Source organism: Anoplolepis gracilipes, unplaced genomic scaffold (genome assembly GCF_047496725.1).
Source record: "Anoplolepis gracilipes unplaced genomic scaffold, ASM4749672v1 Contig21, whole genome shotgun sequence".
Taxonomy (NCBI): Eukaryota; Metazoa; Arthropoda; class Insecta; order Hymenoptera; family Formicidae; genus Anoplolepis; species Anoplolepis gracilipes.
The window spans coordinates 365317-384408 of record NW_027328671.1 but is presented as its reverse complement, the minus strand read 5'-3'; the positions used below and the strand labels follow the sequence as shown (position 1 = coordinate 384408).

Sequence of the window (19092 nt, the reverse complement as noted above, 5' to 3'; positions counted from 1 at the left end):
AGACATTCTGCGATATGAAATTTTCTACAAAATATAAAATAATGACGGTTTTTTAATGAAAATTTTAATTTATTAAAAATTTTTTATAAAATGACTCTTTTAGTAAAAAGAAATGTAATTAATATTTTTTAAATAATTCTCTACAATTATATACTATATGATACACACAAATTAGTAATTTTATTATATTACATTACTTGATATCAATTCAAAATTATTGAATGACTTATCAATGATTCAGTATCTTGATTTTGATTAGCTACCTGAAAATATTGAAGGAATGAATAAACTCAAATCTCATTATTTTCCAATTTTTTTTTATTTAATAAATGATGTGATAGGAAAAACAAATAGGAAAACTGATCATTTATAATATCCGCATTTATGCACATAAATGTTGTGTGAACAATATTTACATGGATATTTATCATTTTTTTCTCAAAATACGTTAAGCAATATAATAAAATAAATGTACAACTATTAGCTAATTAGATTATTAAGAAAAATTGTGTAAACCTTTTTTTTTTTTTTTTGTTTTTTTTTTAATAACGAAACTGACGGGAAAAGATAATGAAAGAATTGTGAGAAAGAGCAGACGCAAAACGGTTGTATTAGCCTCTGGTGCAAAATCGACAGGAAACATCTACAGATTATTATTTCGAGAAGGCAGAGTAGATGCTACATTTAATATATCTGTTTGTTAATCATTTCTTTTTATTTTATACAAACTATAGCTTGCTTATTCTATGCGTTCTGATATATCCTAATATATATATATAGTAATTCAAAAATTCCGGATATTCTTTTTTTACTAACAGATTCTCTGAACAATTTGCAATCAATTTTTCCTTAGCAAAAATATTAAAATTTTTTGCAATTTTTCATTTTTTTCATGTAATATTTTTTTATGACCGAGCCTCAAATTAAAATTTTATTAAATTACATCTGAAAAGAGCACTCTTCTAACTGAATAATTTTGTTAATCTTTTAACTTCTCTTTTCAATTGCTCGAAAATTATTCCCCTTGACATTTTCGCTAAGAATTGACGACAAAAATTGTCTTTAAATTGCAAATTCATCCGATCAATTTTGATCATCCTATATATATATATATATATAATCATAATACACACATCTCTTACTTTAATTCTGTACATAATATACTCGGCGCAAATAAAATCCTCGCTTTGTGCGCTCAAGGGACACTTGAAAGCCGATGCAAAAGATCGACCGAATCCCTTTCCATCAAAACGCGACAGTATTTCCGATTGATTTCAAGTTTCATCAAAATATACTGAAAACGTTCTCATTGTCCGGGTCACTTCAACTCGCGATACATCCCTATTTTCAAAGTCAAATTTATCCACAATGTCAATTAATAAGGTAAGATAATACACACCTACGGATCGTGTAGTTAATTTATCGTTGTTATAAACAATCTGTAATTGCAAATTTTTCTAGCGTAGAAACTGCTTTATTTACAGTGTGACGAAAAACAATAAAAACAATAAAACAAAAGCATTTTTCTACGATATTGTAAAATTATTAAGACGTACATCAACGGTTCATCCGTGATTCGTCAGCGCGAGATACGCAAATTTTTAATAATTAAAAAAAAGAAAAAAACAAAACGACGAATGGACGAATAATACTCTCACAGTCGTGCGGATTAAAGTAAAACAGACGCTCATTTCTGTACAATTGAATTTCGAGGACGTGCGTAAAAAGAATATGGAAGCACAAAAAAAACCGATTTTCTAACATTATCATACATCGTGTAACATTATTCATACATTTACGTAAACGAAAATTTTTTATATATCTGTATAAATGCAAATGAATGAATGACTAGGTACTACTAGTATCTAAAAATAATATATAATTACAATATGAACGAAAATAAACAGGAAACATTCATCATAACGTTCGGTTAGGTGTGTTGCAATTCGATTATGCTATAATACTTTTACTTTTTAAAGTTCGTCTGTTCGTAAAACTGTAGTAATTGAATAATGTACGACCTCGAACAATGTCACTGGTTCCTTAGATAACGATAAGAGACAATCATAAACGTTAATTTCGTATCGCGAGTTCTTGAATCGAGAGTCACAAACTATCGCAAACACCCCGGAATCTCGTGCAGAGCTAACAGACGACATAAAGTGGGCTCCAGTGAATCCTAGACACGAGGAATGTCGCTCTTCTAGACGCCCGCTTCAGTGTCAGTGGTACTGCCATGGTATCCCTGGGGCTAAGAAAGGGAAAGAAGTGCATCCAGACCAAATGATTCAGTCAGATCTAGCGCAGATCTCGACTACCATGCTAAAAGAAAAAAAAAGAAAACTTCACTCTGAAATTATATGATGAAGTGAATAATAAAATAATGAACGTAAGAAAAATGTAAAAGTCAAATATGCCAAAAAATGTAACGTTTAGATAAATATTATATTTTTATGGGATGAATCATGTAACATATTGTTTGAAGAAATATGCATTGAATGAAAAAATTTTTTAATACAAGTTGTTTGATTTCGAGAGGGAAAAAAAGTGTGCTTTTTTTTACTTTGAATGGTGTTGATGATCTGAAGATCAACTTTATTACTTTTTGGGTGCTCATTTAGCATTAGTTCCTCTTTTCTTATGCAGTTATCATCGAAAAAAGTATTTAATAATGGCTTATTTATTATCAATAGAATATAAATCAACTATAATATCACCTGTGACAGGAATCTATATCGTGATTAGTTCGTTCCCCACACTCTATCAGATTTTTATTTGTTACATCAAAGATAAAGTTTACAGAATCACTCTAATTATACCAAAAGGTATAAAACAACGAATCATAAGTACTGTTTAAAACATTGATAGAAAATCATTGATTAGAATAAAACGATCATTTTCTCATCGCATTACAAAATGTACTGAAATGATGGCCAAGATAGTGAACATCTTTTAAATTAAAATTGTAAAAAACATTGATATGGATAGAAAAGACTCATAAATAAATAAGTATCCAAAAAGTGAAGATTAGTCAGTGAAATATCTTGACTCTAAAACTTGACGAAAAATATCGAAAGAAAGTTTTAATTTTTATGCACTGAATATGAAAATATAATAAAAAATTCCATTGAAATTGATCTTCAAATAATCTTAAAACTCCAGGTTCAATTAAGATAAAAAATAATCACATCATTTTTTTCTTCTCAAAACCATACAACTTTTATTTAAAAATTTTTTTCATTTGATGCATGTTTGTTCAGTTACTTTTAAACGACCTATTGAATGACTCATTGTTCGTGTGTGTGATGTATAAAATAAAATATGAAAAAATGAATTATAAGATATGTGGTAATAATAATCAAAATTTGATAATGTGCATTGTACATAATCTAATAAAAAAAAGTAAAGCAAAATATACTTTATTTTACTCCAAACACTTTTACTCTTACCGATGCATTTTGATCGATTTCTTTACAGTTGCTACAAATATAATCGTCTTCTTCAGCAATTTCTGTGCGGTCCAAACCAACACAATGCATGTGGAACCAGCCTTCGCAACCACCATCACACTGAACCCAATCAACTTCTTTACCTAAATAACAAATAAAATAATATATCTTAAAATATTGAAAGAAAAAAAATGTAAATTTAAAAAATACCAAATTTTTAAAGCATATATATTCATATAATATACATATATATTTATATGTACAAAAATCATGTAATATTTAATACATAATCTAACAAATTTATGTACATAATAACATTAACAATATTTATTGTAAATTAATTATTGATTATATATAGTATATGACAATGTACAATTATTATGTTTAGAGCATATTTGTAATGCTTAAAAATGTCATTAAAATTACGTTACAAATATATAAATAATAATGTCATTCTTACCACTAGGCCGCAAACAATTAACCGCCGCGCAATCGTCTTCTTCATCTGAGCTCTCTTGTTTGGTTTTTTTCGTGCGATTACCACCTCGCTTTTTAGGACCTTCGTCACCTTCACTCTTGCGTTTCATCTGCAATTTATATGTAACTAGATCATTGATATTCGAAAATCCATAAATTGTATCAATTGTCATAATAAATCATAAAATGTCTCACAATCAGATTTAAAAAATATTATATTTCTATAAATAAATAAATAAATTATATATACAGGTGTCCTGAAATTTGAGCATAATAAAGTTGACAACATGAAAAAGATTAAAAAATTAAATAAAGAAATTATTATTAAATAACTACTAAAATTTTGTAAAAAATTTCCTGAAAATCTCTTGATCTTCCAAGTATTTTTGTTGAAATTTTCAACTAAAGAGAATATTTAAAAAATTTTTTGGTATAACTTTTCACTCGTACAAAGGAAAAACATAAGGCCATTTAAATAAAAAATGTTGGAATTAAAAATATACTGAAAAAACGGAACAGCTTTCGTAAGATAAACATTTTTCACTTGCATAACATTTTATTTTTTATCTCATTATAAAAATTAAAATAAAAAATAGAAATAATTTAAATATAAAAAATGTGAATAAATTAAAATAAAAAATTTGTATTCAATATTTTGTTAAAATATTGAATGGATATGTATTATCTAAGAATGTGTGCTGATAGAACTCTTCTATTATGTACTTATTGTTAGTAGGTGAGAATTAATTATCATTCTGTGGGTATATATTTCAATTCATTACAAATAACCCCTTACGTGGCACGGACGCACTGGTGCATCCAGACAAAACCGTATTGTAAGTGGCACGGACGCACCGGTGCGTCCAGATCATTTTCGTGTTGTATTGAGTTTTAAGTGTAATAACTATTGTTAAGGATTTTTATCAAGTATTTTGGGTCACTGATTACAAATTTGAACTTAGTTTTTATAATTTGTTAATAAAAAAAAACTATAGTATAAATAGTATAAAAACTATATAAATTAAAATGTTGAAAAATTGTAAAAAAAATTTTTTTTAATTTTTGTGCGAACTGTGGTATATAGGGATAATTAAAGTTGCTAAATTGAAATTTAAGATTGCTACAAAATGTAAAAGTCAGTATTATAGAAATATTCAGATAAAGATTTTTTTTCTTCTATATTTTGACCTTAAATTTAGCTTCAGCGACCAAAAAAACTGAAATATACAAATTATTGAAAAAATTCGCCCTGTCATTTTTTTGGGGCGATTTGAGTGCATTTTATTGAATTTTGGCTGCCAATCAAGGAGTTAATAACTTATGTGTGTGAATAAAATAAAAATTTGATATAAAAGATTTAATTTGTGATATCATTGTTATCAAGAATACAAGAAGTTAGAAAAATCAAATACCTTGCGAGGTCCACGTTTCATGGGAACCGGTGAACTGCTCTGTCTCTTCTCCTTAATGATAGGACTGCTTTTGTTACGTTTGACTACATTTTTGTCTTCAATTTTCTGTCGTCCAATTTTTTTTGACAATTCGAATTCTTCCTTCCTTTTCCTTCCTCGTTTTTTTATGTCCTTCATCTCTTGATTGGCATTCACTTGAACTTCTTCGAACGACTTATATTTTCGCATGGTGTTATGATTATTGATGTGACTTAAGATGCGCCAGATATGTTGCGTCTCGTCCAAGGCAACTTCCAACAAATCACCCTCCATCATCAGTTCTTCTAAACGTAATCTCGCGTTTGACGATAATAGGCCAAACGATTCGCCACTGTTGTCATCCGATTGAGCTTTTCGCCGGATTTTTGAGACTGAAATAATACAAAATTTATTATAATATTTTAAATTTATTATACATTATAATTATTATCCGACCTAATATTTTAAATATATGATATATTGTCAGAAACTTACTGTATGAATACGCATGTTCGCTGCTATTAAAAGTACTACACGTTGGTTCATCATCCATAGCAATGACATCATCATCATCATCATCCTATAATATTAGAAATATAGTTTAAAAAATATATTTTATATTTTATTCACGTAAATCACAATGTTGTTCATAAAATAATTATATTATTCATAATATAAAAGCTGCAGATATAAATTTACAAATAGCAATTGATACTCACAGCAGTACTAAGTGCGCTATCATCTGAATGCACTCCACTGAGAGGCGCGATGGCCTGCACTCTTTGATGCAGTTCGGGATTATTCGCTGCTTTCTTCAACTCGCTGCTGATTATCTTCTCCGTCTTCTCCCTCGCCGCCGCTTCAACTAATTTTTGCGACATCACAGAAAGTTTCGCCAGTATCGACGAGATCTCTTCATTAGCTAATGCTTGTCTCGCTCGATCCTATGTATATATATATATATATATATAATTAAAATTTCAATACTATAAAGATGTAATTTACTTAAACGATATTAAGGAGCGTGTTTGATGAATAGACTTTACCTGCCAATTCATCGCACGTTCGGTCAAGCATTGCAACGCTTCACCCTCCGGCAACCGAATCGGAATTTTCTGGAGACTCACTAAGAGGGCTAGTATCGTCTCCAGGCGAGGTCGTCGTGAACGTAGACAACACGGACACAAGAACTTTATGTCCCTCGGACCTGGTGGTTTACCCTTGTTGTACGATGTCTTAGGTAACGGCACGCAATTTGCTGCAAAATAAAAATTGATAATTAATAAATTGATAATAACAGCGATCAAATTAATTTTTTTCTTATACGATATACTGTCATACTTACTGTGAAACCAATCCTTGCAAAGTTCACACTGAAGCATAATGCCGAATCTTGGTCGCCGACAGACGCAGTATTTGGTATCTTCCACATCGGCTTTCATCTTCATCAGATTTCTCTCCCTTAGGCTTCTCATCGCCTCCATTTCGCGCTGCTCCGCTAGCTTAAAGGCAGCAACCACATTTGCCGAATCACTAGAGTCATCCAATTTTGTATCACAGACATAAACAGCACCTACGGAGTCCTCGCCCTTATGCTTTTTAGTCTTCATCGCCTGTACACCAACGCCGATTCGCGGAGATAAAGCTTCCATTAATGTGTAGTGAGAATTCTTTCTCAGGAATGTTCTCGCAGTCCTCTCCTTCCACGTTTTTGCCTGCGAGAGCGTAGACTCCAGCGTCGGAAGAGCGTCCAGATGCAACGAGATATTTCTACCTTTCCTTATTAAATCGTCCAGAGTGTCATAATAAGGAAAGTTTTCTTTCGTTTGTATGTCATCTACGAGCTTTGTCCAATTCTTCGCCTTGTTCAGAGAATCCTGAAGACTATCTAAGCTCGGCAAGTATGCCTCAACTTCGTCCGCTTCGCGAATAAATTCCTCCACGCTAGTAATGGTTCGTCTATTTTTCGTGTTAAGAAATACCTTCGCCTTCTCTTCCCATTTATCAATCGCTTTCGTTAACGCATGCAATTCCGACAATGTACTTTCGATACTGAAGTGAGGTGGTATTGTCATGCCTTTCTCGATTAGCTTCACTACCTCTTCACGACTGACAGATTTGGGATCGTCTTGGAGAGATTTTACTTCATCTAGCCACTGTATCTGTGCTAATTTCTGTAAAATAAAAAAATGTATTATGTCTAATCCCTCTCTTAGAGAATTAATATATTTCTATTATTACATACTTGTTTCAATAGTACAAGTTGAGGCAGATCAATGCAGATGGAATCTCCAAAATCGATGCACTTCTTCAATTTCTCAACATCACAGTCTTCATCTTTGGACTCTAATTCTTCTGCATCTTTTTGAAACTGCAATACTTGGTCGAGTATAAACTTCACGCCATCCGATTCTTTAAGTTCGCAGCACAGATTGGTTATTTCCTTATAGAAAAGTGTTAATTCTTCTACAGTGAGTTTATATTTAGTATCAACTGATTGCCTAGTCCTAGAATAATAACAGTATAAAAATAAATAAAAATTGCACAAATCCTTATATCATAAAATTTTCATTTTATTAACCTTGTACGCTGTTTATTGTTCAACAACTGTTGCGCGACACTCGCACACTTCTCAGCATCTTGCACAGCGGTGGTTAAAGCTGTGAGTAATTCACTCTCAGGGAATTTCTTGTTCTCAGCCTCGTTGAGAAGCTCCTTCAGTTCACTCAGTTCAATTTTGTCATTCTTGGGATCCATCGCCTCCTTCACTTTAGTCACCCACGAGTCGAACGACTCGGCTTTTAGTTTTAATTTCTGCAGCATGATCGGTAATTCGTCCAATGTATACCGATAACGTAGCGTATGTTTCTCCGGTGGACAGGTACACAGATCAGCGAAGTGTCTTAAGCAAACTAATTGCGAGTTGTGGCACGAGCATGTAACCGCACTCAGAAAACAGGTAGTCTTGCATGCTTCACACTGTCTCTCGTCATCTGGTAGAAGCTCGAATGCCTCACGTTCCGCCTCTGTTACACCCTGTAAATACAGAAAAACAAGTTATAAATTCGAAAAAAATTAGAAAAAAAATTCAAAGTTACTAACAAAAAAACCTCGCGAACCCAGAAATTCTGATTTTAATGAAACTTTGCATATATGTAAAAGGGATAAATAGATGAATTTAGAAATTTCCAGTTGCGATGGAAAAATGTCTTTAAGGGGTGAAATCATCCCTCATATATAAAGCAAGTTTTTTACTTTTCTCGATACATCTCAAAAATGAAGAGATATCAAAAAATGTTTTATACAAAAGTTTTATGGTAAAATCACCTCTATTTAATCACATTAATAAAATCAAAAATTTTCAAAAAAATTCTTTTTTTAATTATTTTTTTTTTAATTTACATGAGAAGTGATTTCACTCCTTAAAAATGTTTTTTCGTCACAATTGAAAATTTTTAAATTAATTTATCCCCTCTAGATGTGTACAAACTTTCGTTAAAGTCAGAATTTCTAGATTCGCGAGGTTCTCTTGTAAGAAATTTTTCCCTCACTATTTCCTAAACTTCACATGGAAAGAAAACTTGACATAAGCGACGAAGTTCCGCGAGACGAAAAAGCAAGGAACGAGGAAAAATCAAGCTGCGTGTTTAGCATCATGAGCACAAGGCTTCGAAAACATAACCTTCTATACGTACAGTAAGTTACATAATAATCCGAGATCGCCGAGACGTGCTTGACAAGTGAGCATCGGTTTCAGTCAAGGCTAATGGTCGCAAACTACGATTATTATTTTAACGATAAAAACATAACAGAGTATCGAGAGACCATCGAAAATACGTGGCGGCATTAATTAGATTTATATAAACGTGGACAGTTTTGTACCGACTCCAACACGTCTAAACAACGCAATATCGCGCGTATATATATACGGATTTACCGCTCGCGCGCGCAGGCCACGTGTACATGTGTATACGTTATACGTGAGCGCGCGGTCTGTATGTACTACTTGGCCTGAATATGTTGACCTTTCGCGGCAAATATATTGCCAGTGTTCACATGTGGAATCTCTTCTGCATTGAAAATAAGACCGCATACCATTAGGTTTGTTCTTGTATAGCTACTGAAATCGAGTAAAATGAAATGGAGATATGCAATAGGTGCGTTCGAAGAGACGCTATTAGCGTGTTCTGTCCTTGTTTAACTTTCAGTAAATAATAAAGATAGAACGACATTTTAGCGCGAATAGCGTTTCCTCGAATGCACCAAGTGTGTTCGGTTTATAAACACTTGTCAGTTATTTTTCTAAATAATATGTAATTAATAATAATAGCTAATAATTATTTTTTTTTTAATATAAGTTTAAATAATAATGTAATAGTTTGTTTTTTAATAATAGAATTTTGTTTTTTTACTCATATCTAAAAACAATACAAGTAATAATATCTGAAGAACAGTTATAAAATACCTAGAAAATACTTGAAAAAAATTGTAATAAAATAGATATACTATTCCATTTAAAAATATTTAAAAACTAATATATTTAAAATATAATTTAAAAAATAATTGAAAAATGTTAAATCATTAATATAGATCTTTTAAAAAATAATTGTTGTTCCAATAAAACATTTTTTTATAACTCCATTATTTAAAAAAATAACTGAGTGTTTATATATTCTCAATTTATATATTTTGAAATTGAAAAGAAAGAGAAGAAAAAAAACAAAAAGTGCAGCAAATTTCACTAGAAAGAACAAACCTATTGATTCTTACATACAAAAAATCAAATAATTAACATAGTAGAAATATTTGATTGTGATTGCTTGATTTGCTTACAATCTTATAGTTATTAGTATTATGATTAAAACTTTTTTATGTGCAATGGTCTTTAAAAATACATAAAATATTGAATACTGTATATGTTCAATAAACATATATGTGTGTGTGTGCGTGTGCGTGCGTGCGTGCGTGCGTGCGTGCGTGCGTGCGTGCGCGCGTGTGTGTGTGTGTGTGTGTGTGTGTGTGTGTGTGTGTGTGTGTGTGTGTGTGAGTGTGTGTGTGCGCGCGCGTGTGTGTGTGTGTGCGTGCGTATGTATATTAAATTTATAAATATATAACAATAATAATATATTAATAATATAAGTAAATAATACACACACACAATAATGTAAATAATATATGTTAATAACTACAAATACATAAATATAAATAAATAAGTAAATTACATTTATTCAATTAGAAATCAAAGAATAAAAAATCAAAACTAAATTGTTGTGCTGATTGATATAAAAAGACCAAAATATTTAAAAACTATTATATTAATAATAAAGTATTAAAAATTATTTAATAAAATCTTATTAAATTCTTATTAAAAGAATTTTCATGTGGAATGTCAAAGTTTTGTCAGTTATCATTAGAAATTTACAATACTAATAAGTGCTTATGTATATTTTAAATATTACTTAGAAAAAAATATTGATAATATAGATATATGTACAAACTTACCCATTCCAACAAGTTTTTTCGTAATTTTTTCTCATCTTCCACCATTTGTAGCATATCGTAATATGTAGCAGTTGCGACACCAATATCTAACAAATCTGGATCCAGTGACATTTTGCAAACTAACTCATCATGAGAAAATACACAAAATCTCCTCAAATTCGAATAATGCGTGATACAATCTCGTCCAACCTTAAGCTAAAATGAAAAACAATTTAGTATAATTTAAATAGAATATATAATTTGTATAATTTAAATAGAACATATAATTTGTATAATTTAAATAGAATATCTAACAATAAGTATAATGTATTATTTATACTTAAATTAATTTAAATTCTTGAATATAATAGTAACTGCATTCTTTATTCAATAAGGCTTATAAAAGCAAACTTGGTCGTGCATCTATTTACATACCCAATCAGCAGGTGCGAAATTGACGGCTTCAGCGAAATTGTAACCCTGATTAAAACCTGCGTGATACGCTCTCGGAAATGTCACAACAAATTCGCCTGCATGTTGGTCTGTTCTAAATACTGGAACTCCTGTTAAATAATCATAAGATTATTTTGATACATATATTTAGAAAAGAAACAAAATAATGTCCTTTGATCGAGAATTATTTAAATGTAAAATATAAACAATTTATATAAGGGACAAATTTTTAGCCAAATTTACTCACAATTTTTCTTTTTTTAACGAGAAAAAAAAAACATTTTTTGAAATCTTATTTCTTCTTCTAATGTATAATTAAATTAATTTTCTTGTTTAACTTTAAGTTTAATGAACAATGACGTACCTTCGTTCGTTAATATGTTCGGATTCATGATGGTGACAAGTTGATGCAATAAATCGGGCTGACTGTGAAACAGTTCTGGCGCAGCAGACTTCATGGAATGTTCAAAGCGCTCTGCCTGAGAGCCAGGCACACCATACCATGTCTTTGGTTCGCCCCAATGTAGATAATTAATAGAGTAGCTCCAATGGTCTTCGTTGTGCCAACAGAATGTAGCAAAGCACATACCGACATACATCCAGGGTACTTTCATGCCGCTGATATCGGCGTTAATATGACCCAAGATACTGCCTCGCAAGACTGGCAGATTATTTAAATTCCATGAAGATTCGGCATACTCCTGATCGCAAGTGAACAAATTGACGCTGGTCTTCGTCGGAAATCCGGATCCGTGATCCATCGTATGCAAATCAGCACCGTATTCCACGGTAACGTCCTCGTCGATAGACGAGACTATTCGCCAGAATTCCTTCTCCACCAGTGATGTTGGAACCATCTGCAAACAAAAATTTATTAAATATACAATAAATAAAAGCTAAATACAAAATAATAATAAAATATATAAAATAAAAAATTAATACATAAATAAATAATAAATAAATATATACATATATACACATATGTGTGTTAATTTATTTAACTGTAAACTGTATTTTAAAATATATGTATTTTGTAATTGTCTGAACAAAAGAACTTACATGAACAGGCATATTAAAATAGTCGCTTTTAAATTGATCGGCCATTTCTCCGAATTGCTGCAACGTGTATTCCCTCTGAGCTTGTTCAAAGCCGAACGCCTCCATAGGCTTGGAAACTTCTTCGGCAACGCATTTAGGACATCGCCAATCACCTTTTGGTATTTCTGTCAATGGTGGCATAAGGCAAAAAGTGTGATAGCTGTCGTCGCAACCGTCGCACAATAGCATGTTCTCTTCATTGTCACCTCTTCCGCAATTGTGACAAATGTATTTTGCCAACTGAATAAAAGATAAAGGGAGAATTAATACATAATTAAGTTACTTGATCTAATTTTTTAATTAGAAAAATGCACGATAGATTGCCAAAATCATACTTACAGGATCGAAATCGTAAACGAGTTTCAAGCCGCGTGTTTTGTTAGATTTCTTTCCCTCTTTGGTATTAAAACCAGCCATTTTCGGGCCTGGTCCGTAAAATTGTAATTTTTTAAGCTCCTTGCTTTTGTCCGTGTCAAAACTGAAATGCCTACTTTTAATTTTATCCTTGCACTCGTTGTCCGAGTCGCATTCCTCCTTACAGTCCTCCTGTTTAATTGATACATCCTGTTTCTCTTCCTGGCCGGAATATCGTTTGGATCGCCGCGAGAATTTCTCGTTCGGCGGTTTAATTTGCTGACGAGATATTATACCGTGAGGCTTATAATCGCGATCCCTCTTCTCATTCACGTCCGATTCTGGTTCGATTTTCTATATAAAACAAAAACTCTTTTATATTAAACTAAAAAATTGGTTACAAGTAATTATATAAATATATAATAATTACTATCATTAAAGTAAATTATTAATATTATTATTAAATTGCAAATAATTGATATTACGATTTTTTTTTTTTACTTACAATATCTGACAATGCCTTTCCTTGTTTAAAGACATCAAACGGATATAAAATTCTCTCATAGTGATTCTTCAATATGCTGCCTACGCTTCGTCCGGATGGGTAACCTAGTTTGTTAGCAATTTTTGCCCATCTTCTTTCTCTTGTTACAGTATCTATGCCTCCTGCAACATATAAGGATTAAAACCGTGAAAATGTAAACATATAAATAAATAAAACATATATAAGAGTAAAACTGACCTTCATCTGTGACTATTTTATGTAAGGAATATAAGTCCAGTGCTTTACGTTCCACAAGCGGAATCTTCAAGGAGGAACCTTGAAGTTCCCAGAATTTTGCAATTTGATCTAAGAAATTAAGCTTTATCCTGGTTTTAGCTTCTAATTCATTTAATCTTTGTATTCTCGGAACAAATTTAAATTTGTCCACGTCCACGGCAAATGGTGGCTGCCAATTCTGCAACAAACCATAGATCTTATAAATATTTCTCTCATAAAAACTTAATAAACAAAACTTAACTAAATTTATTCCAGGCAAATTATTTTTATTTCATGAAGATTAAAAATATTTTAATTTGAAAATTGCTTAACAAATATACTTCATATCGATTTTAAAATCATATATACTTAGGTTTTATTAATATAAAAAATCCTATATTAAAAATAGAAAATCCTTAAGTTATATATATATATAAGATGAGACATATACGTTACTATTATTATTTTATTTCTTTGTTACAAAATAGTAATTAAATTAATTATTATTTTATAGTTTATGCTACTTTAAAGCTTTTAAGCTTCTATGACTTGCTTCAGCTTTTATGACATGCAGTAAAATCAGGATTATATCTCTTTGGAATATATATTTATAAGTATTATTAATCGATAGTGCATAATATATGCTCGCGAAATAAGGTACAATCGAATCATGTTTCTAAATATATACATCACCTATATATAAACCGTCTATAAGAATTATGTGATGAAACAATGAAAGGAGATGATCGATAACGCTTCGAAAGTTTTCTTTTGTGATAATATACATATTATATAATTGAATAACAAATATAAAAAATGAAGTATATACGTTATTTTATCTGGCAATATAGAACGTTAATTAATAAATCTTTACAATTTTCATTTAACTTTACAATTCTTATTTAATCGTAAAGTTTATATTTAATTTATAAACTGTACTTTTTCTGTAAAGAAACTAGTAAATTCAACTAATCAATATCGCTTAACTAAATAAATTAAATCATATCATATTCTAATTAAATAAGAGAATTCTGAATAGTAATGGAATAAATTAATTTATATATGTATTATTAATGTATCCGTATACACATTTTCCAATTTTAGCGTGTTTTTATTTAAATTATTCCAAATAATAAAATTTCTAAATAATAGAAAATTTAAATATTATCAAACTAATAAGGAAATTTAGACTTTTATCGTAACATGAGCGATAACATGATAACATGATAAAAAAATGACAAAATTTTATATATATATATATATATATATATATATATATACATATATATATATAATAAAAAATATACGATAAATATAAATAAATAATCTAAAATAAATGATCCATTTCACATAACTATATATGTATGTATATACAAGAATATTAATATCTAAAAATTTATATGTTAAAACATTATGGTTCTATGTATTTATTCCACTATATATTTATACCTCTTTTTCTATATAAAGTTAAACATTTTTCCAAATTGAACATCATCTAGATATTTATATAGCGCGATTCAGAACTATATTTAATAATATATGTACGGAATGTCTGTATTAAAATTAAATAGATAACACGAATGATATTACATCAGATTCTAGCAATCACAATGTACAAGATGTGGAATGCGATCGACTCGGTAATACCTAATTTCTGACATGAAGCCACAAATAATGCCGAGTTTATTGTTATGTATATATTCGAGAAATGTAAACTGATGGAATATTTTTGATAATTCAACAATGGAAAATATTCGATAATTCAACATGTCGGCAAGCTTTATTATTGTAAATTTATATTTCTATTTCAATTTCATGATATTTGAATAATTTTAAAACAAAGATTATTGCTTCTCCAAATAAATTTTATTCTCACAAAGTATACTGATCTTTCATTTTAAAATAAAATTAATTTCAAAATATAATTTTTTTAAGATTTTCGAATATATTGACATATCGCAAATTAAAAAAAAAATTTTAATAATCTTTAAAATAAGTACTGAAATATCTCACACGAAAAAAAATTATATTTTATAAAATACAGGATTTTAAATTTATTTAGCTTTTCTATCAATATAATAATAAAAATTACTCGAAGAATAAGTAACACTGCGCATTAACGTCTTCAAACATCACACTAAACATTATTACATTACACTTACTGATGCATGTATCTTGGAATAGATAAACAAAACAATTTTAAATCTTTCTTCAATATCACACAATAACGATTAGATAAAAACGTAATAATATCGTAATTAAATTACCTAGTATTACTCATAAATTGATTGCATAAGAGCAAAAAAAAATACATACTAGAGTAAATTTTAAAAACTTCGTTGGGCAAAGAAAATAAACAACCGTATGCAGCTGAATACTTAATTATTAACTATTGATTAGTTACGACGTAAATAAAAATCAATAATCACTTGAGAGATTGTGGCGCTTTGATACTGCTTTTGGCACTTGTCCGAGAGAGTGGCAACGAAAGAATGACAATTTATAATCACATGCAATCCTATGTGCGTGTGTGATAATCTATTTTTTTTCGAGAAATACGTATGCGATCTTTCTGCGATATCTCAATTATTAATGATTACTATTACGTGTATGTGTCACTTATACACATTTACTATTACACTCTTAATAACAGAATCGTTCAAAAATTGCGAAACAAATAATCAAAAGTCGTGTGTGTGTGTGTGTGTGTGTGTGTGTGTAAATATATATATATATACACGAAAATATATAATGCGAATTTTGTAAACAAACAAAAATGTAGTATAATCAAAGTGAGGAGATTTATTTATTTAGAAAACAAATATTTATAAAAAAAAATAAATAAAATTTTGAATATATATTTTAGATATATATTGATAAATACACAAAGACTATACGCATAATTAAGCTGCCATTATGTAAGCATTTAAATATTCTTTTCAAAATAGTATTCTCATTATATTTTACCGAGTTTGTAAATTACATATCTACATTGGCAATATATTTGCATATATTCGGTCTCTCAGTATCGATTACGCGAGCTATGCCCTTCGCGGATTTGTCCAAATATTCTTGTCGCCTACACTTAAGAAAGAACTGGATCAACTACATTAAAATTAATAAATCTAATAATCTAACATTGCGCTAATAAGTACTTCTAGTCTTTTAAAACATAAAATTATTAATTAATTTGCGAATTAAAGTATAAAAATTTACTCTGTAGAATTAAAATTTTATGTTGATGACTTTTTATGTACAATCATTATACAACTTTATACACTCCTTATAAAAAAAAAAGTAGTTCGATATAAAATAATATTCACGATTTTGAGATTAAAATTATGTTCTGCAAATTTGTAATTCATAAATTATTTATTTTACTTTATTTTATTATATTTTAAAAGTGTTTTGCGCGCAATGTCAAATTCATGAATTTCAAAATGTATTATTAAACTTATTGACTTTGTACGTAACTGATTTATCCAATTCCTTCTTAAAGTCGTAAAAAGGAAAAGTTTGATTTCCGGTCCGAATTTTTCTTCTACATACGCGGAAACAAGATGGTGGCGCAAATCGTTTCTAATGGTGGCGTAAATCAACGACGTGTGAGAGCGAATCATAAGACCGTCTTCATAAAGGACACTGCCTCCGCTCGGATGGAAAAATCGCAAAAAAAAAAAAAAAAAAAAAAAATTCGCCAACGAAAGATCCAAAATCCTGTGTTACGATCGAGAGGTGACGGAGTGAAAGGTAACGATAGAGCGGAAAAAAAATTATGTCACGCGGAGAGATTCTCTCTCGCAAGAATAAATACGCGCAAATCGAGACTTTATATTTTCAAGTCCGGTTACACGAAATAATTTTCCCGAAGAACGAACGAGGAGAGAAAGTCGAAGGGAAGTCCAGAGTGACCCGGAAAAAGCACATTTTTCGTCGATAAAATTTTCTAATTACGTTTCCTTTTTTTCTCCGATTTTTCTCATTACCAGGTATTTTCTCGACGTCACGTCGTCAGGTCCTATTGTCACGGCCATTTTATCATATGGCGTTGTCGTTTCGTTATTAAACGTCGACAAACAGTAATAATTAGTTGCTAGACTTTATTTAATTTCATATATTCGTATTGCCTTTTATTAATATTGCCACTGTCAATCGTCTACTGCATTTACGAAAAGTCACTTAACACCTCCATTAATATAGTCGTGACACTAGTCAAACGAAAGAGAGAGAGAGAGAGAAAAAGAAATATAGTAAAATTCTTTTATTAATTAGGCTAAAAACGATTGTTATATAAACCTTATATTTTATATGCACAATATTACTACACTGTAACCACTGTAAAATGTTTGTAAAATTCCTTTTTAAAGCCGCGAAAAACCCAAGAAATAAATTAATATATCAAAGTAAAAATTCTTTCCATTTTGTTTCTCATATTTTAACGGTTTTCGACGGTGGCATGAATTTGTTTTTCTCATGTTCTTTTCGGTTTTTGGCTCGCATCCCGAATGCAATGTCGCAACGTGCGACACGTACAGTTACATATTACATATTACATACGTATTTCACAGGCAAGGGAAATATGGAGAGACGCCGTGGAAAAACAGCGTGCGCGAGTACGCGATTGTGCGTACATTCAAATGGCGTGTGCGTCGAAACGCCTCGATCCGAGGGAGATCAGGTCCTTGTTCCTTCTTTTTTTCTGATCCCCATCGTTTTTATCATTAATAATTTTTTTACTTATTCTATAGAAAAAAAAAATCACATGCTTATCATATTCGAACGTGCGTTACTTCCTTTCGGAAGAAAAATAATGATCATCATTTTTCAATTTTAACATCCTTCGAGCGCGTTCGAAGAGACGCTATTAGCGCTAACAGTGTCATTCTATCTTTGTTGCTCATTAAAAGTTGAACAAAGATGACGACGATGATGATAATAATGATGAAAAGAAGACAAGCTCATGACGCGACGCATGCAGGAAGTAATAAGAGCCATAAACGTCCGGACCGTCCGCTCGACGTCCTGGGTACTCACGGGCGGCGGTTTGATCTTGCAGATGCCAGACTTCTCGGCGATCGGCCGTATTTTCGCGATGTAAGCCAGAGGATCGTGAAACTCCTCGTTGGTGGGTTCGAATACCGGCGCCTCTGGTGGCACCGTGAACTCGAAGTCGCTCTCGGTGCGGTCGCAAGCCATGTTGTCTTGGACGCAACGTTGATTCCCGCAGTTGCTCCTCGATCCCATGACCCGCTGGGGATCGGCAGTGGTGGCACCGCCGATCGGCGGCTACTTCCGACGCTCGCTGATTGATCGGCTGGCACGCACGTACGTACGTACGTACGCATACACGCACTTTAAATTCGAGAGAGCGAGGTGCCCACGCTAGGACGTTATGCTACTCAATTCAGATTAACCGTGTGAGTCACGTAACCCGCGACCCGTTCCTGGACCGACCATGTTTCCCGACGTGCGTATATTCACTGGTGCTTTTGACAATTAACGACGCGCGACGGATGCGAATCACGCGGACATAACATCAACGTGACACACTAACTTCTCGTACAACTCGCTGCAACTGCACGTAACACGT

At 31.0% G+C, this 19092-nt stretch overlaps 1 protein-coding gene across 2 annotated transcripts; it reads right to left on the bottom strand.

Annotated features, from left to right (window-relative positions):
- Window positions 1-579: 579 nt before the first annotated feature.
- Window positions 580-19092, bottom strand: LOC140675824 (lysine-specific demethylase 5A-like). 2 transcript variants are annotated; one of them, XM_072910431.1, is made up of 18 exons: window positions 18537-19092; window positions 13485-13701; window positions 13248-13408; window positions 12728-13096; window positions 12350-12628; window positions 11655-12147; window positions 11273-11400; window positions 10859-11053; window positions 7938-8392; window positions 7602-7863; window positions 6702-7530; window positions 6403-6614; window positions 6076-6300; window positions 5852-5936; window positions 5339-5748; window positions 3910-4036; window positions 3450-3592; window positions 580-2251 (listed from the first exon to the last, which is right to left on the bottom strand). In XM_072910431.1, the coding sequence occupies exons 1-18, from the start codon at window positions 18744-18746 to the stop codon at window positions 2204-2206; spliced, it is 4848 nt and encodes a 1615-aa protein (XP_072766532.1). In that variant the 5' UTR covers window positions 18747-19092; the 3' UTR covers window positions 580-2203. The 2 variants fall into 2 exon arrangements, with proteins under 2 accessions (XP_072766532.1, XP_072766533.1); XM_072910432.1 differs by having other exon boundaries at window positions 580-2322; window positions 18537-19091.